Source organism: Synchiropus splendidus, chromosome 1, assembly GCF_027744825.2.
Source record: "Synchiropus splendidus isolate RoL2022-P1 chromosome 1, RoL_Sspl_1.0, whole genome shotgun sequence".
NCBI classification, from domain to species: Eukaryota; Metazoa; Chordata; class Actinopteri; order Syngnathiformes; family Callionymidae; genus Synchiropus; species Synchiropus splendidus.
The window spans coordinates 8,897,994-8,924,270 of NC_071334.1; the positions used below are offsets into that span (position 1 = coordinate 8,897,994).

General features: G+C 41.7%; 1 protein-coding gene across 15 annotated transcripts in view; it reads left to right on the top strand.

Moving 5' to 3' along the window:
- ptprsa (protein tyrosine phosphatase receptor type Sa) overlaps window positions 1-26,277 on the top strand; it is a 214,840-nt gene that overhangs the window by 87,046 nt on the left and 101,517 nt on the right. For all 15 annotated transcript variants that reach the window (XM_053843556.1, XM_053843721.1, XM_053843882.1 and 12 more), the window contains 3 exons: window positions 5,048-5,266; window positions 18,686-18,831; window positions 21,520-21,661. In XM_053843556.1, coding sequence (XP_053699531.1) covers window positions 5,170-5,266; window positions 18,686-18,831; window positions 21,520-21,661 — 385 coding nt within the window. In that variant the 5' untranslated portion in view covers window positions 5,048-5,169. The remainder of the gene's footprint in view (window positions 1-5,047; window positions 5,267-18,685; window positions 18,832-21,519; window positions 21,662-26,277) is intronic.

The window sequence follows — 26,277 nt, forward strand, 5'->3', positions numbered from 1 at the left end:
CAGTCCTGAGATAGTTCTGTCAAACCAATTCAAAACTTCCATTTTCATTGTTCAACACAAAAGTGGAAGGTAAGCGAACATATGATTCTATACATTGTAGATCATTATAACTGCACCATTTGCAATAATTGATGCACAAAATCACTAAAATCTGGTTACGTTTGGCAGCTTTCCTGATATTCTGTTCTGGTCATCATAGCAGGTGCTCGTCTTTTAATGCTCAATTGATGTCATTGCTGCCGAACTTTCCATTTCTAAATCATCACAAAGGTCATTTCTGACATACCATAATCATCAGCCAATATTTTCAAGCAGGAACACTCAAAAGTGAAGTTTAAATTCAAGCACTTTGAATCACAACGGCCCAAAGTTGGTCCCTAGGGATGGCAGATGGCCAGCTCAAGGTGCTCTCCTATGTGTTATGTGCATTTCTGGTCAAAGGCCCATGGGAACGCGACTCGGTGGAGAGGTTGCCAAGGCAGGGTGCTCTACAATGTCTTAATGAGGTCACGGTGCCTTAACTCTTTCTACCTACGCAAACAGTCAGACGTTTGGGGACTTGGTGCGGGACAGGCTTTATTTAACTCTTATTTTGAAATGTTTAAGAGGACTGTCAACCAACCACAGTTTGTGACATAATGTGTTTGTCCTTTCAAAATTAAAATAATCCTCGCTTCCATTTTAAATACGTTTTTACATAGTAATTGCGCACATGAACAACAATATATTTCACTTGAGTTATCTGGTACTTTTTGAAGGTGCATCTCAAATTGTAGAACACCACAATGTTGAATCAAATACTTTGCCATCTTTTGCCTCGTGCAAACCAGCAGCACTTGTTTGCAGTTGTTTTATACAACTTTTGGAATATTGTCAAAGAGGTAAGCTTCGTGTTCAATTGAAATAACCAGCTTGTCAGCTTCCAATTATATTCAACACACATAGCTTGTCTGACCACAACCATACGTTTACACTGACTCGTGCTGATCTAATGGGTAGTGTTTAGCAACCCAAATGCATCGCATCCACTGGGCCTCCCCAAAGATTCTGGTTAATGACAGCAAGACCTGTTTTTTCTACAATGAAATCTCTTAGGATACAGTAGATAGGGATGAAATAGTGAAGCTGCATTCATGCATTTACATAATAGTCCTGCAGTTTCATGCAAATTCATGTGATTTTCCACCAAACATCTGCATAGCAAGCATTGTTTAATATGCATGAGTTTGATGAAGGAAGGAAGGAGTGAAAGGAAATGAGGGAGCGAAAGGAAGGCTGTAGATAAGGGGCCTAGATACTAGAAGTACTTGAAGAAAGACTTGTTTGATCTGTAGATATATTTAGAGGCAACACAAACCTGCGTACAGATGTACAAACACACGCCTCATATTGTTCAGAAAACGTGTATCTGTTGATAATACTTGTGTTTTGGTGCGGTGTAGCTCACTTTTGCAACTGAGATGGATGTGCAAAAAAGGGTAAATCTGACTAGACCATGTTGAATCAGTCATGTCGGCTAAACGGGATGGACCATTACCATATGAGAAGCCGACGTCTCTCTATCTGTATCATTCAGCGGATTACAAATCAGGCATGTGTTTGGACAGAGAATATATTTACGTACACAAACAATGTCTGTAAATACATAATAAAGACGTTGAGACTTGTGGAAAGAAACGGCAACACCACCGGTGTTTCTCTTGTTGCTGTGTGGAGCTAGCACAGATAGTTTTCTAATAGATGTCAGTGAACAATGACCATGACTAAAATCTCTTTCGGGATTCACAGATTAATATGTATTTTTCGGGGCTGCAATGACTACTTGACCGTTAAATTAGTCGCCGAATGGTTCATGAGTTGACAAGTCACTCTTTTCGCATAATCTGCAGTAACCGGAGAAATGGCTGCGGCTATGACGCCATGGTGACCTCCTTCTTCTTCCTTCTCTTTTGGCTTCTCCCTTCAGGGGTGGCCACAGCGGATCATCTTCCTCCATCTCACCCTGTCCTCTGCTTCCTCTTCTCTCAAACCTACAGACCTCATGTCCTCCTTCACCACCTCCATCAATCTCCTCTCTGGCCTTCCTCTCCACCATTGCACATCGATGGACACGTACCGTTCCCACCACATTTTGAGCAATTAAAATATTCAAACATTGAACACTAAGCAAGTGTTTTGCACACAAAACATACACTGTATTTCCTTATAAATTACCCCTTACAATAATGCAGTCAGATATGGAGGCATGTTTGTCAACCTTCACGTCATATTCCGAATACTGTTTGTGACTTGTCTACTATCAATATAGTCGTTAATAACAGCGCTAATTCTCTTATTTCTGACAGTAAAAGTCACACGTTCTAAAAATGTTTGTAGGCTCCTCATTACCCAGGTTATGAAGTCCATTAGCGTCTGTATTTCAGGTTTCAAATGAACCATGTCATGGTGAGAGCCCCTGATGGCCACTGACTGCTCTCATACGGAATAAATTGTGGCACCTTTCTGGACTGGAATTGCGCAGGTCATGTGACTGGTTAGTGTCAGGCTGATCTACCTGTCTAACAGGGAACAAGCGCTTGACTTTAAATGTGCTTTCGTATCGTATCCTCCAATTGACTTGTGTGCATGATGTGATGTATTTATGCCTATTGAATGCTCAGGGAGTCTGTAGCTCTGAGATTAGAGATGCTTGTCTTCCATATGGTGAGCTGAACACAGTTGAAGTTCTCCTTCAGAATCCTGCAGCTTCCATGATACATCATGCCAAAGAGGATTCAAGATACGAGATGAAAGAGCTCTATATATGTTACAATGTCCTGGGTTTAAACGTGACGCACGGACATCTCTGTTTATAGTGTCACTCGCTTAGATTGAGGATTACCAAACTAAGAATACACCGCATCTGTCTGTCCAAATGTATCCGTGTACTCTTTGAATTTCACATATCTGTTTTGGAGCAGTGAAGGCTAGGAACAACAATAGTGCTGTAAACATGCTGGCAAGTTTGTGTAAGAATCAGGGCTGGAGTTCGAGAGCCAGGCCCCAGGGGGAGGGCCATAAATCACAGCCTGCTATCGGGTGAACTCGGATCGAGCAATTCCCTGTCGGCATGTCGAACCCCCTCACGCCCACCTCCACCACTGTTTACTGTCCTAACAAAGGCAGTCTTTATAGATGAGTCCCCGGGACAATTTGATATTTTGCTATCCTTTCATCCCTTGCTCCTCTGTATTGTTGCACCAAGTTGTTTCCAATGATATCACCGGCCCTCAAGGCCAAACTAAATGACGAGGAGCATGCGAGGGCATACATCTTGAACTTGTGCGTGTGTGTGTATGTGTAGAAAGTATTGTGTTGAGCGATGAACTGAAGCTTTGGAAACATATACTCTTTCTTTTCTGGCATGATGTCACCACAAAAGATGTATTGTTGAACCTGTCTTTTGTGCGTTTGTAAGTGTCTGTTTCTCAGGTGTTATCGGATCTTTTTCGAACGAAGCATTGTCGCGGCTTTGGTGAACGTATGAAAGGTATTTATATACTTAACGCACGCGGCAGCTCTTTTTAAAAAGAGGCTGTGAGACAGCTGCGTCCAGTAGGTGTGAAGAATCACTTCTCTCCTCTGTTGATGTATGTGCTAAGTTGCATTCTAATTGCGAGTTCCAAGTGATGTTTTAAAAGGATATGATTATTGATCTGGAAATAGTACATTCTAATTTAATGTATTTGAATTCCACTGGTGCAGAGGTAGCACTTTGGTGCAAAAACAAAAATAAAGAAAGCATTACTTCAAGCTAATTTGCTGAAGCACAAGACTGTTAAAGTTAGCTAAATGGTATTTTGGTTTGAATATCAGCAGCCTCACTTAAATAGTATTTTGTAATATTTGGAATGTTCATTACAAATTCAAAATAATGCATTTATGCATAAATGTTTTTTTTCCATTATTGGCACTTTGCAAAGGTAAAAGTCTGAAGTACTCCCAAGTAATGATAGGAGTACTAAGGTAGCTCTTCTATACTAAGAATTGTTTCCAACAAACCTGTGTCAAAAGTCTCTCAAAAGATAGTTCTATATTTACATTCTCCATTTGTGCATGTCACGCTAAAGCTCTGTATGAATTTAGTATACAATTTGGGCCTTACAACATGACATTTAAGACAGTTTTTGTGCTGGAGGTAGTATACAACAGCCGCAGCCAAAGCTGCGCCTGCATGTGTGAACGTAAACTTAACCTTTGTGTTACCAGGTAAACAATTTGCTCAGTGTCCCCCACAATGGGCTGCACATTGTCTGCACTGTTTGCGTTGTCGTACCCAGTTAGCCACCTAGGGAGCCGGTAATTAATCTCTCTTCTGGATGGTCGCCCGCTCTTATGAAGGCTCCACTGAGTGGTGGCATTCCTGGAGCTGGAAAGTGTCTCTCACAAGGACAGGGACTGGTGTGGGTGAAGGGGCTTGTGTCTTGAGTGTGAATGTTCTGCTGTGTCTATTTCCTGTCCAGCGCTTCAGCTCTGAGACAAGCTTTGTTTCTGTTGAAGTGCACTTGAGCCAGCCATTGTGCTCGTCTGAATTCCATTGTGTCGGAGCCATAAAAATAGCACAGCAAACTAGAACTGTACTGTTCTGAAACGCCGTCACTGTTTGTCCAGCGATACCTTTTTTGTTGCGTTTTTGTATTAACGTCTTTTTAATTAATGTGCGTTTGTAGCCACATGCTGGTGCCTCGGAGCTGTTCCAGTCGCTTCAATGAGAGACATTTTGAGTTCTTTCATGCAAGTGTGGATGGTTTAAGGCATTTCAAATTGCTTTAGGGATGAATGGCGATTTAACTAAACCAAATAGATCCTGCCTTGAATATTATTGGATGCTGGTGTAATTAAAAAGCACCACGGAAAGAAGTTAGGAGTGCGGATATTCGTGTGATGTTACTGGATTCCACAGGAAACACTTCGACGGCGGTGTCTTTGCAAATGAACGGTCTTCATCTTCTTGGAATGAAACACATTGTCCGAGCAATATAAATAACCTCAACAATGTTTCTTTCAGAGTGCCAAGCCATCCTGCCTGAAGACCCCAACCTTCTAATCGCTGTTGGGGCCTCGGCTCTTGAGCCAGGTGAAAGCAAAGTCCTGCCCTCCTCCCTGACCCCTTCCCCCACTGGATTCAAGATGGCTACAAGTGGTGCCCCTCGTCTCTCTCTGCCACTCCTGCTGCCTGCTTCCACTCTGCTGCTATCACTGCTGCTCACTGGCTCCCAAGCCTTATGTAAGTAAACACATTCACCAACCAGCTCTTTCTTAATCTTTTCAACTTTAAAAAAGGTCTCAGCACATTTTGTTCTGATATCCCTTCAAACTTTTTATTCATGACACTACGCCAGAGGCTCGAATGTGGGTCAGGTCTAAGGCCTGTGGGGTGATTTTTAACCTGCTCCTCTGAGTTCCTATGAGTATGAGTACTGAAGCTGGGTATCTAACAAATCCAATCTTAATGTGACAAAAAAAACATTTTTTCCTATCAGATCTGTTTCCAAATCACAGAAGACAACTGAAAATGCCTCGACTGACTGTAGTCTCTGACAAAAAAGTAACTGTGTAGGCACATGCTCAACCAACCACAGACAAACCCAAACTGTGTTGAGAGATGTTGTTGCAGACCCGTGATGAAGTTGAGCCGTTATCGCTCACAGCCTTGGCTACACATCGGCAGACAGCAGAGAATTTTGTCTCCTTGGACCAAGGCTTGGGAAAGAGGGGCGAGGTTATGACAGCATTTTTTTTAAGTGTTTCAAAAGTTTGCCGTGTTAGTGGCTGAAATGACAGTCTTGCATGGTCCTGGACTCTCACAGATATGATTGTTATCATTGTCATGTGACCCGAGATGAATTGGTTAAATGTTTAAATGTATAATTGAAAGACAAAAAAAGCAAAAGAACGGGACATGCTTCCTGTTGCCGAAAGCATGATTTCTCCCAGCTGACTGGGATCACTCTGTCATTAACATCCTGGATATCTCTATCTATGTCGAAACGCTCGCTGTGTGGGCAAGTTGTCGGTCTTTATAAGCAGCCCTTCGTGCCGATAATGGAAGGATGTCAGTTGTGTCTTATCCCACGGTGTCAACTCTTGCTGAGGATCTGTTCCGCACCATTTCCTTGTTAAGATGGGCTTAGGGCGACATTACAGAGACAAAACAAAGAGGAGTGTCGATAAAGCGGAACAAGAGTGATGGCAAGGCAAAGAAGCGCCCCACTGTTTATTTTTATTTTTTTCATGAATTTATTTATTCGGGCACCGGGTGGAGTGAGCACAAGGTTCTTTTTTTTTCATCCTCTTCACCCCACTGGAACTACCAAAAAAAAGACAGGTTTGCATTGTCAATATGAGTCCCACTTACCTATCGACAAAGCAGTTATCATTAAGTGATGTTGACTGAAACTGTTGGTGAAATGAGCAACATTTTCTAAGGTGCCGATACTCAAGCATTCTCGGCTACGGCACCCATAAAGGCAAAAATGGCTGGTCGCCGGACCCCCGTGTTGTGGTGTATAAGTGGGCATTTTCTGGGAAGCGTTGAGCCAATAAATGGAGATATCAAATCTTAAGTGTAAAACTGAAAGGTTAGGGGCTGACACTTGATGTAGTCTAAGCAGATATTAGTTCATTTAGAAACTTATGCATATCAAAAATATGCAGACGGCCAGATGAGATTACATTCCAGATTGGAAAAGGTTGCGTGTCTGCGGTTCTCATCCACATGCGGTAGCACCCCCGCAGTGAGCATAAAAAAATCTGGAGACACAAATAAGCAGCTTCTGTGTTCCGGAGCTGTTCCATAGCTGCTGGGCTTCTGAAGTTCTCGTGTGCAGAGAGCAACGAATGTGCTGCTTTCAAAGCTACCGCCTAAAGAGGGAACAAATCACGCTTCATCACGCTTCATTCCCGCGTCAAATACGAGACAATTCTGTATTTCATGGGACACAAGGCAACATTATTTTGCTGATGTTGTTGTCTGTTGGATTTTTTTTTTTCTCGGCCAAATTTGTTGCACCACCCATCATAGTGCCATGGACTGCAATCGGCCAGCAAGACCACTTTAGTAAATCCTGTTTTGAGGTTTAGCCACCATTTATAGTAGCTTTAGCATTAGCTTACAGGTCTCACATTTGAATTCATTCTGAAAGTTGTTTGGCCAACTCGAAGTTAGTGCCTAAGAGGCTCAGAATGACTTCTGAGTTTTTCCAATGACCTTATTTAGGTTCCTTATCATGCCACTTCTTGCCTGAATTTTCTTTAATGTAGCCGAAAACATGATTTAGTTCAACTCAGTCAATGAAAATGGGAACATTTTAGCCATCTGCTCAGATGGAATCCCACCTACTGTGCTACTGTCCCCATGAATATGCTAACATCACAAATTGTTTTTAGTGACATCTTCGATGTCTGTTACTATTGAATTATTTTTTGTATTTGGCACCTTGACTGTAGTGGCATCGCTGGACAATACTCGTCACAAGTGGATGGAAAACTACAGATACCTTTTCTCGGTGGCAGCTAACAAAACCAGTCAAGGCTTGACTTTGAATTAACTTTAAATATCATGACAGAATTGGATGCACCTGATTCCTCCCTCCTCTGTGGATAATTTAAAAGACGAATATCTTTCTTTTCTCATCGTTTTTTTTTTTGACAGGCATCACGGCTGTATTCTCAGAAGCGCCATACAAAACGGCCCTGTCGTTGCAATAGAGCTATCAATTCTGATTGCGTGGAGATTTGGACGTCTCGCAGCAGAATTCCTTCATTGTACGCGGCAGCTGCTTTAAAAAAAACGGGCAGATGCTGGCGGAAAGTGGATTTATTTCTGTCATAGGCCGTCTGACCTAGGGTGACTTACGGAGTGAAAAGCAAAATGATCAACAGGCTCTAATTTACCCACTTAAAGCCACAATTTCCCTTTTTACTCGGCAGTTGGCTCAGTCTGATTTAAATAACTGCAGTCTGTCTAATCTTTGACGGAGCTTAGCTCGCCGTCTTTTTCTTCCTCTCTTGTTCATCCTTGAGGCGTACACACCAGCAACACAGCTCGCTCTCCATCTGTCTCGGTCTTTTTTTTTAAACTGCATTTTATACTGCCCAAAGATCTATCTTGATCATGTTACCCTTCGTCTCTCAACAGCACACATCCAAATATTCACAAACGCCACTCTTGTAATTCCTTTTGTGTTCTGTCCCTCCTCCATCAAACACCTGTGCGTGTGCACCCATTTTGGACCTTCACACCAATTAAATCCGCTCATCCCTGCTGGTTCAAGAGGATTGGTGTGGAGAGAAAAAAAGAAAAAGGCAGAAAGAAGCCCGCCCCCGGCTGTGTGTCTTCTCACTCTCGCTCTCACACTCACCAACACACACCTTTTGTAGAAAAGCCCAGATAAAAGCATGATGTCACTGCCTTCTCTTACACCCCGCCTCCCCCCTCCTACCCTCCATTACTTTCATTTAGAGCCATAAATCACTCGGAGAGGAAGACATTTTAATCAGAAGAGAAAGAAAGATGGCTCAATAAATCCAAAACTAAGATAATAACGCTACAATTCTGGTTTGTGTGTGGAAAGCTGAGTCAATTGATTGTAATTTTGGGTCACAGCTCAGTCGCCAAAAACTTTCCTTTTACTGAAATGCAAAATATTAATTGTTTCACAGTTAACTAACAACATTTCTCTTTAAAAAAGATTGGAAAATACGTTAAAAAATATACAAATCTATCCAAGACTCCCAAATGAACGTAGACCTTGTGCTACCCACTCTTCCAATATTTGTGTTTCTCTGCCATTAATCTTTTATTTTGCTTTTTCTCTACCCACTCAAATTGCACCCTATACACCATTGTCATATTTTTATTTCCGCACCATCCATTCCCTCTCTTGTTCATTTATCTATTGTACAAAGAAAGAAACATTCTGGTATTTTTTAAAAGATATTTGAGTGCGTGTTTTTGTGGACTGATTCTCACTTCAAAGCACGTGAGAGAGCAGCTTGTGTCACACGACTCCACCATCATTACAAGTTTGCTTCACCCACCACCTCCTGCCCTTTTCTCTCAGCGCAAGTTTTCCGAGCAGCGCGATTGTAATTTGCCACAGATGTGGCTGATGGGTCGAGGCAGCTCAATTATTCATGTCGATGACAACTAGCGAAAATATGCAGCCTTTACTTGTTTTCTTGTTTTGCTCTCAACATCATTTTCTCTTATATGCCCTCCTCTGCTCTCCGTCTGTCATATTTCCTTTCACTTTTCTCCCCCACTCCCTGCCACTTAAATTACGCAGCAACACTGGGAAGTTAATTCTACCCAAATTGAATTTTGTGTGCGCCCAGCTGTTGCATGCTCGGCCGGCATCGCACTGCCGGGTGTTTTTCTCTGAGATGAGAAGAAAACAAGTTAATTTTTAATTGAGTCACCAGGAGAAGATATTCGCCTGAAGCACGTAACTTGTGCTGTTTGGATTATTAAGGTTCTGCCTTGGTAAAGTCCTGGTACTCGTCCACCTGCAAAACGGACGCTCTTCTTGTTGGAGTGGATGATAGAGGTTGTAGCAGCCGTTAGAGGCGATGAAACATTCAGAATACATTGGGAAAGCTGGTCAGGTTTCAGGGAGTCGACATGAAGTCGACGTGAATCATTGATGGTGCTTGCATCTTCAAAGTCTTAAAAAGTGTGAGAGTTGGAGATTTCTTTGTGAAACTCTCAATGAAGTATGGTCATTTCTTTGGTTGCACTTTTGAGACAGTTTATGAGATGTGAAATAGACTAGAATATAAAAAACTGAATTTGATTTCTTTAACTGGCCGATACAATAATGAAAAGGCCAGGTTTTCACAATCTTTCACAAACTTTTGGGTAACATAGTAAGAGATGTAAAGAAGGACACGTGAAGTTTGCAGTTATCGTGTTCTTAATTATGGCAGTATCAGAAATATAGAGCGTGATGCGAGCTGTAGTCTGTCTGTATATTGTTATTTTCATTTTCTTTTTTGTTAAAGGTAAACATGTATTTTACTATTGAACATATTTATTATATTTGAACTGTTAAAAAATGATCTGATTACACAGACCTTAAATAAATTGAAATATTTGCAATGTTTTTTTACTCTATACAGTATGTGATACTTCTTTAATTTTAAACTCCTGCAGAATACAACAAGAGTCAGGCTTTCAAGCAACCTGCCATGGGTCTCTGTTAAGCATCAAATCTATCAAATATGTGGAATGAGATTTAAACTAAGCTACTTTTGCTGTCTCCTTGTCCTCTTGAACGTCCAATGTGACTAGTGGAGTGAATATTATCTTGTTTCCCAGCTTCTTCTTACGAACATGCTTCACTAGTTTGAGTGATTCTGTATGAACCATCTTTGACAGCATAATAGAGGACATAGGAGCGTTTGATTTTTTTTTTTTTTACACCCTCCTTGAAAGAGTTTCATCAAAATCGCTCGATTCAGGAGTCGTATTAACCCAATTGATCTTATTGTATTTCTCCTCTTTTCACTTATGTAAATTGGATGTGGATACTTCGAAACTGAAAGGGATTCTGAGCCATTAATAAATCAACAAGTGTTATTTTCTTCAAGTACGTGACTAAACACATCCTCTCACAATTCCTCCGTGTGAACTTCTCAACCAAATCAGAAACACGCTCATGTTTAATTTCCCTGCTTCCTCTGAGGGTTACAGCTTATTTATTTCCAATTGACTCAAGGATACTTAGTGCCTTTCACTTTCCTCCTTTTTAAGCGTTCAACGTCGGTTTCATTGGGACCAATTTGTGCATATTATTTAGTGGCACACTCTTTGTAGAAATTCCGCCTCAGAACTTTTCACCTTTGGGTATGAACACGCTAGAAATGATTTCATAATGTGCTTCCATATCCTGCCACAAGTCCCGCGGGGATTGAAGCCGGAGTTTGGAGAGCAGTCAGTGTGGATGGCACATGATGCAATCTGCAGGCTTCTCAACATAATCTTCAAATCTTTATTAAACCCAGACTGCAGGCCTTTTAACTCGGTTTAAAGTCATATTCCAGTAAGTTAACGTAACTTCTGGTATTTCTCAGTTGATTTGTTGTCTGTTGAATTTCTTTGAAGTAGTGGTGAAACACTCCCGGCAGCGTGTGTGGAGGTAGATATTTATTTTTCATAATACCATTGTGTGTCTCCTTCCTGATTCTGAGCTAAGCTATGGCTTTTATTGGAGTACACACATTTCACAAACTTGTTTTATTGATGATTGCCAGATTTGGTGGACGATTTTATTTAAAAAAATAAAATGCAATGAAGTTGCGATAATTTGGGGTTCTAGAACAACATTTGTGCCCAATCCTGACCAAAGTTTAGTAGAGTTGCAGGGGTGGGAAAGGTATTTGCTCACTCCAACTTGTTTTCATTGACTGTTTTTCGTGGCGCTTATTATGAACACAGTCGCTATAATGTTTCCAAAAGTCATAAAACAGACTTGCTTCATTTAAAAGTGACATTTCAATCTTGTCACATTGTTTTTGCGCTCCCAAATCAAAGCAATATCAGTTGCTATCTTCAATAAAGAGTCTGGTCTTTGCTGGACCAAGGGGAACATAATAATGAGGATGAGGAGTAAATGCCTGGTTCCCACGGCGATGGCACGTTCGCTGGCAGCTATATAAGTGGTTAGTGGGCAGGGTTTTGTCAAGATGTTGGGGGTTTGCACAATTGCTAAATGACTTTCTCACTTTCTCAACCGTAATGGAATGAACATAGCGAATCAAGAAGCGATCGGACAGAGAAACAAGGAAGCTGAGGGCGGGGGTTTGACATTAATTGAATTTATGTCAGTAAACACGTGGTTTTTAATCATGAGAAGGAAATCTGTCTTCAATCTACAGCTTGTCTCTCCATCTGTCATGTGTCTGGATGAGATGTGCAACGATTGTTCTGCGAGCAGTTGCTGTCATTTATTTAGTTCTCCCGCAATGTATGCAATAGAAACACGCTGAAAACTCCATAATCGCACCCCCATGATGCCTGTTTTCACTTTATCAAATGTCATCATTATTCATGAATATGAAGGCATGGTCTTTCATTTTTGCCATGACGGTGCGCCACGATTGTTTACATGATGCTAAAAGATTAATCCATTGAAGTGATTGTGAATAGGGGTATGTTGGTGCATGGACCTCCCCAGAACAATGGCGGCATCGGGGCCCCCAATGCATTTTGACCCCTTTCTCTGGTATTTTCCCAGTATACGGGGTGAAATTCCATTGTTTTCAGCTGTTTATGTCAACATGAAGCGCTCCTTCGCCATCTGTTGATGGCGACACTCCGCCTTTCAAGGAAGATCATGAAAGATGTACAATGCGCGCTGTCGTCCGTCCATGCACCCCCAATTCCCCTCTCAAACCCCACCTTCATCAAGGCCCTCCAGTCCCCACGGCACCTCTCTTACCCGTGAGGTGTTTAGCTTGACTGCACAGGCTCAGTTAACACACAGTCAGAACAGGGTCACCTGGTTAGCAACAGGAATCCTTCAGTTTTGTATGTGCATGAACTACTCAAATGAGTAGTCAGCCATAAAATAATTTATGGGATGGTGTGCATGTGCATAGTGGAGGTTCTCGAACCCCCTTCGCTCCACTTCTGCCTTACTGCTCAGTCCTTAAATGTGCGTGCAGGTATGTATGTATCTGTTGGACAGTCTCACAGGGTTTTCTGAGGCAGTTTAAAGGCTCTGTTCTGCACCGTCAGCAACTGCTCCAGTAAAGTTAAACCACAAACTTGAAAATCTCGAGAAAGTACGTGATGAAAAAGTGCAGAATCGTTGTTTGTTTTTTCCCTAAAGCGTGTCTGGACATCTTGTTTTTATTTCCCCGGTAAATTGTGATGTTTGCTTTCAGCCTTTCCACCGAAACAATTTGTCCACATGCTCACGAAGTCACGGCGGCTCTGCTTGCTACCTAATCTGATCTTTCGGTGCATGACCCATCACATTTGCACAAACTGATGGAAATTCACCATCATTAACCGCTAACCGTCTTTTCTTTCAGACTATCAATTCGAGTGCAACCATGAAACAAGATGGTATAATTGGGTTGATCCACTCATTCCACCTACATGCGGCTGCTAATGTGGAATTGAAGGCAGGAAAAATTGTAGTTGGCGCTCCGAGTCGTGCCTACGTTAGCACCAAATGTTCTTTCCAGCCTGTAAAAAGAGGCTGCTTGTTTGTGACAAGATTGGTAATAAGTGCCTTTTTACCCCAATTCTCCTCCTTTCTGTGCAGATGGTTGTGCGTAATTTTCCTCCCACTTTGCTAATTCAGCACATAATGGCCTCTATTTATGACCCGAGACACTTTCCTCCGTCAATCACGATTCTCTTCTTCCCTAAATCTACCCAATGACAACAGTAAAGTGCTGTAAATGGAGCCAGCTCGTTTTTAAATCATACGTATTTTGCCTTATCAGGTCTGCAGAGGTACAGACTAGTAGCAGGTGGCGGCTGCATTGGCCAACCAATCATCTGTGTGCACAGGAGGAGAGGCTTTTTCCTTCGACCAAGCGGCCTTGATCGCGTGGATCTTTTTTCTTTCCCCCCTCTCTGGTCCTTCTGAAGATATCTGGGCCCCTATTGCTGGCTATTTTGGCTCAGGCCATGTCCTCCTGCCATGCAGATAAAGGCAGGTCTTGTGTGCTTATCTGGGCAGTGCTGTACCGCAATCTGTCTGAGAGAAGCTTGGGGAATTGAAAGAGACTTTGGTGGATGGAACACATAGCCACTGCAGTCGAAATGTCCTTTCAATGTCAGTGTTCTACCTGGGAATATCATTGAGTCCTTCAAACGAAATTTGACGTATTTATGCCATTCCTTTTTGCCTTAGGTCATATTTATACATCTTGTAGGGTGGCTACTGCTGTCATATGGAACTGTGGTGTTGGTGAACTGTAAATCCAACACCTAAATTTTAGCCCTTGAAATAAAGCTTCATATCCGTGCCAGCATCGGTACGTGACATGTCATTACAATGCGAAAACGTCAAGAGCCGTTCCTTGCGTAGGTTTTGACGCCAAAGCTCGATCCAAATGTTTGTTTTATCTTATTTGTCTAAAGGCTTGGTTTGTCATCCTTTCTGTGAGAAATCAGTCGCAGGCATCTCACTGGTTGGACAAACCAGGTGTGACGCCATACATGAAACCATTGGTGACATGCGCAGAGCATGCTGAACCTGCTGATGCTAGTGCTACCTCCGTCTTTGCTCCTGTTGCTGACACGTTGCAGTAATGCCTCTTGAAATGGATGGCTGTCAATGTATCTCAAATATCGCACGTACCGCCTCCACTTAAAGACACGTATTGCGCCCTGATCGCGATAAAAAAAAAAAAAATTACCATTAACCTACTGAGCATATTTTTGGTCTATACTGGTCCTCACCATCCCGATCTTGTATGGTTGTAATCAGAATTTTAAACTTGTTTATTGCAATTTTAAGTTCCACTGCGTACCTTCCAGTTGCAGTATCTGTGTTGAGTTCTATACCCAGGTAAAAAAAAAAAAAGAACAATAAAAATTTATGCTAGCTGATGGCAACTGGCAGTATTAGCTCAGAGGCACATGAAAAATAAAAATGAAAAAAAAAAGCAAATTATAGTCATCGTGTTCATATAATGACTCAACTTATATCTGAGACTTGTGAACTCTAAAATGTAACCTGAGGCGCTCGATTGCAGGGGAAGACATGTTGAATAATACAACACACACTCTCATTCCATAAAAAAAGAGCCAGACACCCTGAAGCCTAACTGTCTATTTAAGTCTAAATGGACCCCTAATTTTCCAAATTAACCTAAAGCCGTACTTAGCATTCTTGAAACCGGTGATTATGACTGTAATCCAGTGGGAGAAATGTTTACCCAGGCAATAGATCAAGTCAGGAGTAGCTTAACTCTGACATATACTTCGACGCAAGCCCATTTATACTCTTGTTGCTGCATGCTAGCCAAAGAAATTCGGAATCACTGCTCTCTTTAAATCTGCTCTGGCGGTGATAGTGGGGTCTTATAACTATCATATGAAACCATGGAATGTAAATTCAGAGCGGAAAGAATGGAGTTGCAGGGATGAATAACATCTTAGACATTATTATGCCGTCATCTGTACTTCAATAAATGAAGTCCATTTTGCTACATCTTTCTCTGATTTGTACTCACTGAATTACCTTACTTTCAACATCCACTCACCCAAACAGTACAAGTTTCATTTAACCTTGTTGTTCCGGGTTGGAATGGGGCAGAGTCAATCCCAGGGGAGGTTGGGGGGGACCTCAGAATGCCGCCCAAACATCACAATGCTCATATGGACTTTCTTTTCTGGACAATTTGGAGTCATCGATTCGACTCATCTTCGGACAGTAAGGAAACATAGTGCCTGAAGGAGCACGTTTTGTTTTATTTTGGGTGGGGGTCATCAGGGAGTGGTCATCGTCACCACAAAATGATGCCATAAATGGCATCTGACTGAGCTGGCTATTTTTTACCTCATCACTTTGCATACGTGTTTGTAAAAAATGAAGCAAGTTGCTGAGGAGGGATGAGAGCAAAGAGAGAAGTTATGGAAACCCTCCTTTTGATGAAAGATTCAATGTTTTTCTCACGATCTCTTCTGACACCTGGACCTTGTCTGCTGTCTTCACTGGGACCTCAGCACCTCCTCCTGTGCTCCACCCCTCGTCCTCTGGTATTTCATCCTTTTTTTTGTTTTTTTCTCCCCAATTTTTCTTAATTTGTGCAGAGTCCAGCAGAAAACTAGTGAAAGAGTGTCAAACTTCTGCAGTCCCACACCCGATCTAGGGCGCATTGATAGAAGAGTTCTAATACACAGGTTGTATTCTGGCTTCTATTTGATATCTCTTTTGCAGAGGCTTCGTAAATCCAGTGCTTTTTATTCAGTACCTTATGGATAACTCAGAGTCAATATCGGGCAACAGAATGAAGATATGCATAGCTCCTCCGAGTTGAAAATCATTTCTGGCATCACATGTTTTGAATAATTCTTAGAAAAGTGGAAGAGATTCATCCGTGCCCTTTGGCTGATTCACTCCGCTCACTTACTTGTCTGTCAATGTCAAACCAGCGCAGCCTTTTAACAAGTCTGTTTGATGATTTGACGTGTGATTCATTTATGACATGAAGATTGCACTTTCATCAAGCAGTCTTACAGAAGCGCCTGCAAATGATTGCAAGGGGAGGCCAAGAGTCAGAAGTCGAAACGAGAATGCTGCCGATCAGACGTGAAATTAAAGGGCTGCAATTATGCTTTATGTGGCTCTAACTGTGGCCCAGATGTGGTGTTTAATAACAACCTCCATGCATGAAAAACTAAGTAAAACAATTGAAGAATGAAGTAGAGATGGCAGTACACAAAGATATGCAGCTGAAGGCGCAACATGTGCTTCAGTTGAAAACCTGTTGCATCAATGTTAGTGGTGGAAATCTTTTACAAACTCATGTTTTAAAAATGTTAATTCTTATGTAGTATTATGTATTCTTATGTAGTCATAAAAGCAATATGTAACAAAAATAAAAGTGCTTCTTTGTCTGATGGTATGGGCCCTGCGTATCTGCGATACACTACATGACAATCCATGAGCCGTAGCTGACTGCTCTATGTGTTTGTGTTCTCTGTATTATAACTTTCAGTCGCACGCTCATTCATTGTGTTGTCGAAGTGCTTGATATTACTTTTGCAATGCATGCACACTTAGTGTCTCACTGTTTCCGGGCTTTCGGTAAATCCCGAAATTACACCAAACTCTAGAGCATTTAGCGAAGCTAGAGCTGTTTGTGCGTCCAGAGCAGGTTGCCCAGACATCGTAACATCTGGACGTTGTTCGCAGCTACAAAATGGCGGACATCCAGGGAAATGTAACATTTAAAAAAATATTTTAGGATGTTTGAAATAGATTCTGAATCAGATCAAATGAGAACCACCATTCTTCAGCGAATCGATTTTTTTGGCCCTAGTCAAAATACAACGCTGAAAGCTGCCTTTGGCGTCAGCATAGGATGCAAAAGACCACTTTCCCAACATGTTGTGTCAATTGGTGGTGCTGGGACAGAATCGGTATGTGTCGAATTATAGGGGCACGGCTCAGACATAACCATCAACGCAAGACTTTTCTGGTCTTCGTGTGTAGAGACAAGGTGACAAACCCAGCCGTATTTAAGAGACTCGCTGAAGAAACAGCGTCCACCCCCCCATCAGACCCAGAGGAGGCTTCTGGTGAGAGACTATATCTGTCTGAAACTGAGCAACCGAAACTAAAGATTCAGCGTATTTCAGCAGTTTAATTTGGAAACCGTTAAAGATTAATGTGTTTCATCAGGAATAAAAAGTCGAGCAGTTGCAGAGTTTTTGCAGTTTCTGCTTCAGTTTCTGAGATTTGCCAACCAGCAGTTAAAACGCTGCCGTAAGACTTGCATCAGAAATGTTGGGGAATTAGTTGAAGGCGAAGACGTGAACTTTTAACGCCTCCTCACTCACCCACCTTCATTCTTCCCGACTCTCCCCCTCGCTCTATATATATCTCCCTCGCTGTAAAACACCTTCTTTTTCACTGCTCTTAAACCCACAGCAAATTCTGGAACTTCAAATGTCTTTCGCCTCGTGCCAGGAGACTGGTGTCGGCTCGTGGTGCCTTAATTATTAATCTGATGTTATGTGCCGGCTGTTTGATCATTCCTGCATATCTGTGTGATTCATATTTATCGACTTCCCCGCGAGAGTTCCGTCTCGCTTTTGCTCTCTTGTCAGACTTGGATATCTCAACCTAGTGCTGCCATGGCATCTGGAAATCACGCTCATCTCTTTTTATGACACCCTTTTGGTTATATATATATATATATATATATATATATATATATATATATATATATATATATATACATATATATATATATATATATATATATATATATATATATATATATATATATATAGACATTTTGTCACCGCGTATTTGACTAACACAGAGTTTTATAGTGATAAAAAAAGTAGCATTAGCAGCATGATGGTGTTCTCTGAATCAGTGCTTCAAGGTCCAACCATCCTCACTGGGAGGATTGTGCAACCTTGGGACCATCTGTTCTTATTTCTCAGAATTTGAAATACTGGCTGCATCCATTATGTCAACTCTACTGGCCAAGTCTTGAATGAGAGGAAAAGAAAAAGGGCCTCTGGGAGCGAGATGATGTGTTGCAAGACCCTTTTCCCGAAATAATTTCACAAGTTCTCACCGATTGTTGTGCAACACCAGATTATTGATGGGATTTCGGATCCTTGCGTGTCAACTGTAATTGAGCACATGTGCTCTAATGAAGACAAATCCCGTCATCTGAAATTGGTTCGGCCTACTAGTCAGTTGGGTTCTTTGTTTTTCAGCATTTCCTCTTCTTCTTTTTCTCCTGCTTTTTCATTTTTTGAGATATTTCAGGACCTATTATTTAAGAATTACAATAGATGAGCCCTGCACCTAAAAGATTAATGGAATATATTTAAGATGACTTGAGAGGTGGGGGGTGTTGTTGTGAACCAGAGACTGCGTGAATTTTGACTTGCAGTTTACTTGAATATTAAAGTTGTGTTCTTTCTCCTCAGCACCACCACGGTTCACTAAGGTTCCTGTCGACCAGATTGGTGTATCAGGGGGCGTGGTGTCTTTCGTCTGCCAAGCAACAGGTGACCCTAAGCCGAGGGTCAGCTGGAGCAAGAAAGGCAAAAAGGTCAACTCGCAGCGTATTGAGGTGAGTCGTTTTCCTCGCTCTTGACTTGTAGACTAGTGCACCTAGACCAAGACTGAAGATTCTGTCACCTTGATGTGTTGTTGTGTGTCTCAGCATCTCACCCAAACACCACAAATCAAGATCAAGAGGAGCAGATGATGCTGCAGAAACGTGTCAATGAAAGGCATGTTCTATCATGCCTTTGTGGTGTATATGTTAGTGCGGCTTCATAATAGCAAAAGACTGGCCTGACACAAATGGCAGTCGCTCTCAAATTCTGTGTGACCCTCCCACTAGTGGAACTCCTCGCAGGTGAATGAATCACGCAACCTTGTAACCACGGATGCGTTTGTTTAAACATGGTTCTCATCTGTGTGTTCTTTTTTGTTTGGAACACGTTTATTCATTTCTGTCAGGCCTCCCAGATGGCGTTGGTAAAAAGTCTTGATTGATGTGCGGCGTCTCTTAATATATTTTTTAAAAAGTTGCTTTCGTTAAAGATGACTGCGGCGTGGAAAGATTGACGTAAAAACACTGCAGCGTGAGGGGAACCACAGGGGAGGGCGTGAAACAGCACGAATGACAACAACATCAACAGGGGGAGAGGCAGCCCCTTGATGCAGGACAACATAAAAAGACAACTTGAGCTTGTGCCTCCTCTTCTGCTGCATGCTCAGTGGGAAACAAAGCCAAGGGCAAGATGGTGCCCGCCAGGATGGACGCTTCTCTTCCTGCGTTTAGCTTTAAATAGAAGAAAACTGTCATTTTTCTTTTCTTTTTATTTTGGAGTGTGTGTTCTACCCTCCAGACAACCGCTTTGATATTGATCACGAAGCTGTGCTCCGCAGTGTTTTTAGCCTAATTAGCAGCCCAGCCACGAGGCTTGCAGCGGGGACGTAGACTTCTCTCTCTCAAAGTTTTGCCTCGCCTTGACATCTCAGTGGAAAGCTCTTCAGCGCAATGATGTAATATCCTTGGAGAAATTGAGGGATCTAAATGTGCCGTTTTAATCTGTGACTGACACGTAGACCTTCCTAAGCAACACAGTCCTGCCAGAATTAGATGCTTAGGGAAATTAGTCAGTCAAAATGTCGGCAGTTAAACTCAGTTCATGGAGAGCTGGACACCTGTCAGTGATGTCATCGTCAGCATTGTATTGGGAAGTATGATTCACTGTCAGTGGTGTGAGAATATGACCAGAGGTGTAGGAAAATAGAGCTACGGCAATATGTCTGATTTAATTCCAATCTTGTTATCGATAGATATTCGATAGTCGACGCCGTGGAGACATTAAAAAAAGACCACTGACTTTTGAAAATCGACTGACAATGAGTGATTTTTCTTAACATGAAAAACAGGACCACAGATGATCAGCCATTCAAAATGCGATAGACAAAGAAGGAAGCAAAAGGGAAATTTTTGACATTTATTCAACAGGTGGTAAGAAAAACGTCGTCCTCACATGGTCCATCACTTTCGTTTGCGTGACTTGAGTTCTGCGGGCAACGGCCTTCACTCATTATAATGTTTCTTTCTGGATTTTTCCTTTAAAAAAGTAGCGAAAAACCACCATGTTCCTGACCACCTCCATCATGTGCTATGTGTTCTCTGATTGAAGGCTTTCACTTCATTTTAATACATGGTGTTGCGCCATGATGTTTTACATGTAGCCGAAACCCTGGATTCAATAACAATGAGTAACAAATAAATGCAAAATGCATGTGTACAAAAAAGAGTGTTTTCAAGTGAGTCATGGTCAATTACACTTCAAAATATTGATATTTTTGACTACAGTAGTTCTACATCACAACATTTCACCTTTATATGTTTTGTTTGTTTATTATATTATGCATATTTATGCAGAGTTGAATTGTTTTGTTTTGGAATTGTTAAAAATCTCCATGTTGGAAGTTAGATGATATATCATGATACCATTGAAATGTGACTAGGGATGCCTCAAGACTTTTTCCCATCCATCCAATGCTGATACTGAGGGGATCAGTCAATATCGATCCAACACCTTCTACTTGTCATATATATGTATATATGACTCTTTTCCAGCTGGATAAATAATTGATAGGGCGACACTATGTTTTGAAATAGTCATAGCTTCCAAACCTCTAAGTTGCCTTTTATCAAACCTAATATGTGGAAAATGTGTAGAAAGAAATGTAATATGAGAATGAAGTAGGGTACATTTGTAAAATGAAAGGTCTATATCGACACTCTGCTTTGTCCTCGCGCAACAGAAATTATGGGAGCTTTATTTGTGGAAGCACAGAGAGGTTAGTGCCTCAAAATAGACTTCCAAAAGAGCCACTGATGCACGAGTGTGATTGTCTAACAGCATATTGAGCAAAGCAAAATTGAATCCTTGTGATGTTGTTTTAACAAATTTAATTAGGCTTTGTTTAAGAGTTCCGAGCCTGAGGGGAAAAGCGAGCATCAAAAAGATCTGAATGAATATTGACTCGTGATTTAAAGATTAGCCAGTGTTGCAAATTATGTTTATTAAAGTCATTAATTCAGCTAAACTGTCCTTGTTATTGTTGGGACTGCTATCGGAATGTAATCCTTATTAATGCAACGTTCAAAAGAACGTCTAATTTTCAAGTGAATTCAAACTCAAGTGTTTCAGAAACGGTGCTGTGATGGGGGGATTTGATGAAGCAGGGAGAAAGATTCCCATCAATTCCTTTGCTCCAACAGACCATCGAGTTTGACGAGGGTGCCGGCGCCGTGCTGAGAATCCAGCCTCTCCGGGCGCCGCGAGACGAGAACATCTACGAGTGTGTGGCTGAGAACACAGAGGGCGAGATCACAGTGAACGCCAAGCTGTCCATCATCCGGGGTGAGTCATGCAGTCGAGCCGCCGTCGACATAGCCCGATCATTCACGTGGGCATCAGTGCGCTCCACAGGTCTCTAGAAGACATCAACCCGTCCTCAGTGCTTCTGGAGGTGGAGGTTTGGTTTTCCTGTCTCATTTCTGGAGTGGATATGTAAATATCATCTGCTAGAATGGGGCCAAATAAAATCTTTCTTCCTTTCCACCCCCCACCCTGAACTTAATATAAGGAGAGAAGACATATCATTGATCGCTTAAAATAGCACTCCGCCATTTTGATAGTCCGTTCATGACCGTCTTGTGCCAATGCTGGACACCTGTCAGACATGCTCATGAAAAAGATGGAATGGTCACTGGAGGGCAGTGGGAGCCTTGAGCTGATCCGTGTGTCTGGCGTCACTTTGGAAAACCGTGAATTAGAAGCTGAGCTTGCTCAGAGTTTTGACTGGTGAAAGTCGACCGCTTGTATTTTCCCCTTCATGTTGGCCAGTTCATCACAGGGCAACACACAGATGGACAAACAACCATTCGCTCACGCATTCACACCTATGGGCAAAATAGAGTGCTGAATTAACCTGACCCCCAAATGTGCATGTTTTTGGACTGTGGGAGGAAATCGGAGAACCCGGAGAAAACCCACACATGAGGAGAACATGCAAAGGGTTACCGTGTGCCATTGGCTGTATATATGCTATTATATAACTATGATATATAACTAAACTTCAAGAAAAGGTTTATGGACTTATGCCTCAGGCATTTTGAAAACATTCCACCGTATCTGATCACACGAGTGGGCGTGTTCTGGGAGAGGTAGGACGTTGCAAGATTATTGACTACTACAATGTCGTATCAGGTGTTTTTCTTGTTGCTCTAGATAGAAGGGCAGGATTTGTGCCTCAAAACCTGGGTCAACCCTGGTAGCCACAGTATCTAACACTAGCTGACTTTCTTATCTCCGCCCTTTCTGAAGTTATACTTCTGCAGAGAAGGACTGCTGCTAAGCATAAACTTGCTGAGGCTGGAATCTGCCTGGGTTTACTGCATTAAAATATTTGATCGGATTGATCATGTGATTAATCGATGTTTATGTCTTCATTTGATCTGTCTTAATTTCAACAGAACAGTCTTTAAATCCACACCCTGCTGTTGCGACGCTTGTGTCCACAACCTCTCAGAATGAAGGACTACAAGACAGATTGACAGTGCGGAAATTGAAAGCTGCGGGAGCAGGCACAGCAAATTTAAAGCTACAAGCCCGAGCATGTGACTGTCATTGTGTGGCTCTGTGTTTTTATTCAGTTGTGTGACAGGGGACAATGGGAGCTGAGGGTAGATCACAGGAGCAGCGAGAAAATGAAAAGTTATTAGAATCAGCTCCACATTTTTTTTTCCCTCCAGAGTCGAAGTCGATAGCAACTTTCCTGTCCTGGCAAGTCTAACACCTTCAGGGATGTTTGCGGTTGATGATGTCTCATATTGGTGCAAGGATTTCAACAGTAATGTGTATGAAGCTGATTGCATTATATTTTGATTAATGATGCACAAACTGAGGCGAACATTGGTGTCAAATATGGTGTCGTTGGCAAGAGATGAAGGAAGACAACAGGGGGCGGGGCATAGGCAGAAGTAGAGCAGGTGAGAAGGGTAAAAAAGAACATGGAGGCTTGGAAAAGTGGCAAAGGATTATGGGGCAAGACACAAGGGGCGCGACTGTAGTAAACACAGAAAATGGGTCGCAGTGTGGGTTTGTTGGATCGAAAACCCTGGCTCCAATTTAAAGAAGCCAAAGCTGTGTGTGCATGCTGCTAGATGGCGTGGAAACCAAATAAGACTAAACAGGATGGGTGACTGAAGCCAGCATTAACAAAAGGTTGAGGAGCCCTGTCCCCCACCAGAGACTCTGGAAAGCTTAGTTTTTCTTGGAGCTCTGTTCTGGCGAGGGGACATCTTGGGAACACTTAGTTGAGGAGGTTCTGGCTCTTGAAGAGCAGTGGAATATGAAACAAGAGATCTCAAATTAAATAATAAGCTAAACTAAATCAAGGGTATTCAACTGCACTGGTGACTCATTCAACCATCTGAATGTTGGTGTATACATCTGTAAAGATTAAGTGCCGTTCCACGGCATGCAACACACGTCCTTATTTTATTCATTTATTCCTGCCAAGCCCAGTACGTTCCTGCACCCACCCGTCCAGAAGTGGCTCCTCACTCCACGTTGACCCAAACTCAACTTCTGCTCTGCTGTCCCTTCTGTGTTTTGCAAGTCTGTTTAGCAGCGAGTGTGACATCTCCTTGACTTTATTTTTTCCTTCAACAATTTATTCTCTGAATAACTAAAGAAAGAGCCATCTGGCTTCGAGTCTGTCCCGAGGGTCCTTTGCTCGGGACGTGCGGGAAACAAACTCTGGAGATCTGACACAACCTCAAGCCACATTTTATCATGGGAACTTGTATCCTGTTCGGTTCTTTTTTTTTTTTTTCCTGTTCCTGAATTTGAGTTTACACCTGGGTGCTGTCAGCTCCTGCCGTTACGGCGAGTTCATACTGTTTGTTTGTGCGCCTCTTGGATTCATGCGTCACTTTGGTTTACTGCAGTGATTGCTGCGGCGATTACACATTCCCTCTAGGCGTCTCAACAAGCAGTAGCTGAGTGGGGTGACAGCTGATGATTCCTTCAGTGCAGTCCTTTAAGTGTCCCGGTACACGCCGTAATCACCTCCTACCGGTGAAATGTGGGACAAAACATGGACAACATTTATTACAGATCTACCCATCGGTCTATCAATTCATTATAAAAAACAGAATTATACAGCAGTGCCATCCCATGGTCTTTCTTTTTACATTACCTGTAGTCCGTAGTGTGAGCGGCGGCTCAAAAATAGTTGCCATCTAACGCCTTGTGTGTGAGAATGTGTTGCTCTTCAAAGAAATGACGTAGTCATTAGGATTCCACCTGAGAGCTTGCGCTTCTGAGTGTAGCGGTTGGCATTGAAGTGGCCATGGAGCTGGGTCTCCATTTTGACATGAAGATTTTATTTTGTGGACAAGCTTGACCACTGTGGTCATTTTAAATTTAGTGTGCATGCAGTATTAATGTGCCTGAGTTACGAAACTGCTGCCTACATACCGGGCTTTTGTTTTTGTTTGACTGATGACTTATTCATCTACAACTTATGGGTTTGGCTTATGGAGATAATTCTAGTAACTATTTTGTTGTGTTTTTGTGTTGCTCTACCGCAATTTTTTATTATTATTATAATTTTAATAGTCTCCTTTATCATAAATATGAATAAAGTATCCACCATAGCTATATATGTGATGGACGATTGGGAATAAATGTTCTTTATCGTAGCTTTAGGAAAGGATCAAAATTGGCAGGCTAGGAACAGAATGATAAGATCCGGGTATGGAATGGAGGCAGACAGTAAAAGGGGCTATGAAACTTTCAACCACGACTCGCTCCAGGCCAAACCATTAAACATTCAATTTCCTGCCTTTATCTTGGCTTTTTCTGTCCCTTCAGATTTTTGTCTCGCTCGCACAATATCTCTGTATTTCCAAATGTCTATATCGTGCCTCCTTTTAGGACCCAACCATTTTTTTTTTTTTTTTTTTGCGGACTGAAAATACTTTGCGGTGTTTTACTTATTTTGTTTACTCTTTATAATACTGGTTATATTGGAAAATATTACTCTCCAGTTTAATTTGCTTAAATGTACTTGACAAATAGACACAACAAATGCCATCGTATCCACTCTTTTGCTGTTCACCAACATTGTAATGAAACTCCTATCACTATAATTTTAATTCATTTACATGGCTGTTCTGTGGAACCGTTTTTACTCCCCTCTGTTCGTCATCACACGGTGTAAAATCCAGATCATCTTCTGTTGGAATGAACATTTCTGTTTCCAGTGATTAGCAATGAAGAAATGCATACATATACAGCTTAGTCTCTCAGGGATTCATTTTCAACTGTTCCTTCATAATATATGATTTGGTTTAATGTAATACTTCTATTCTATGGATTCTATATTGAAAATTATACATACATTTATGACTTTTTTTTTTTACTACCAAAAGCCAAGACAAATTTCTGTATGTCCTTGGCGCTAATGTTCGATATGATTTTGATGAAAAGTCAACTTTTTGTAGACTTTTGTAACATAACAGTTTACTGTTTGGGAATAACTTATTTGCAATAGAAGATGAACAGGAGCCTGGAGTGGAGCGTATACAGCTTGTGCTCTGACAGCATGGTTGCTTGGTTGTATGTAGGAAACAGGGCAGTAATTGCAAGTTTTTGTGCAATTGAAAATACACTTAGCCAGACCCAACGGGACAGTACTCCAGTTTCCAGGTCTAATGCAGTTGTCATTGTGTACTGTAAATAGCTTTCACATTTTGTTATCTTGTCTAGAATTTACCTTTGACTTCTTCACTTATGTGTATTTGTTCACAAACTTTATACAACCACTATCAACATTTGAAAAAAGTATTTTCTCACATTCAAATTGTTTTTTGGGATGTGCATTTTTCTGAACAGACGGGGCAGGATCCTAAGCTTTCATTTTGGGGACTTCTTTAAACACGTTTCACATGCGTCCCAGCTCACTA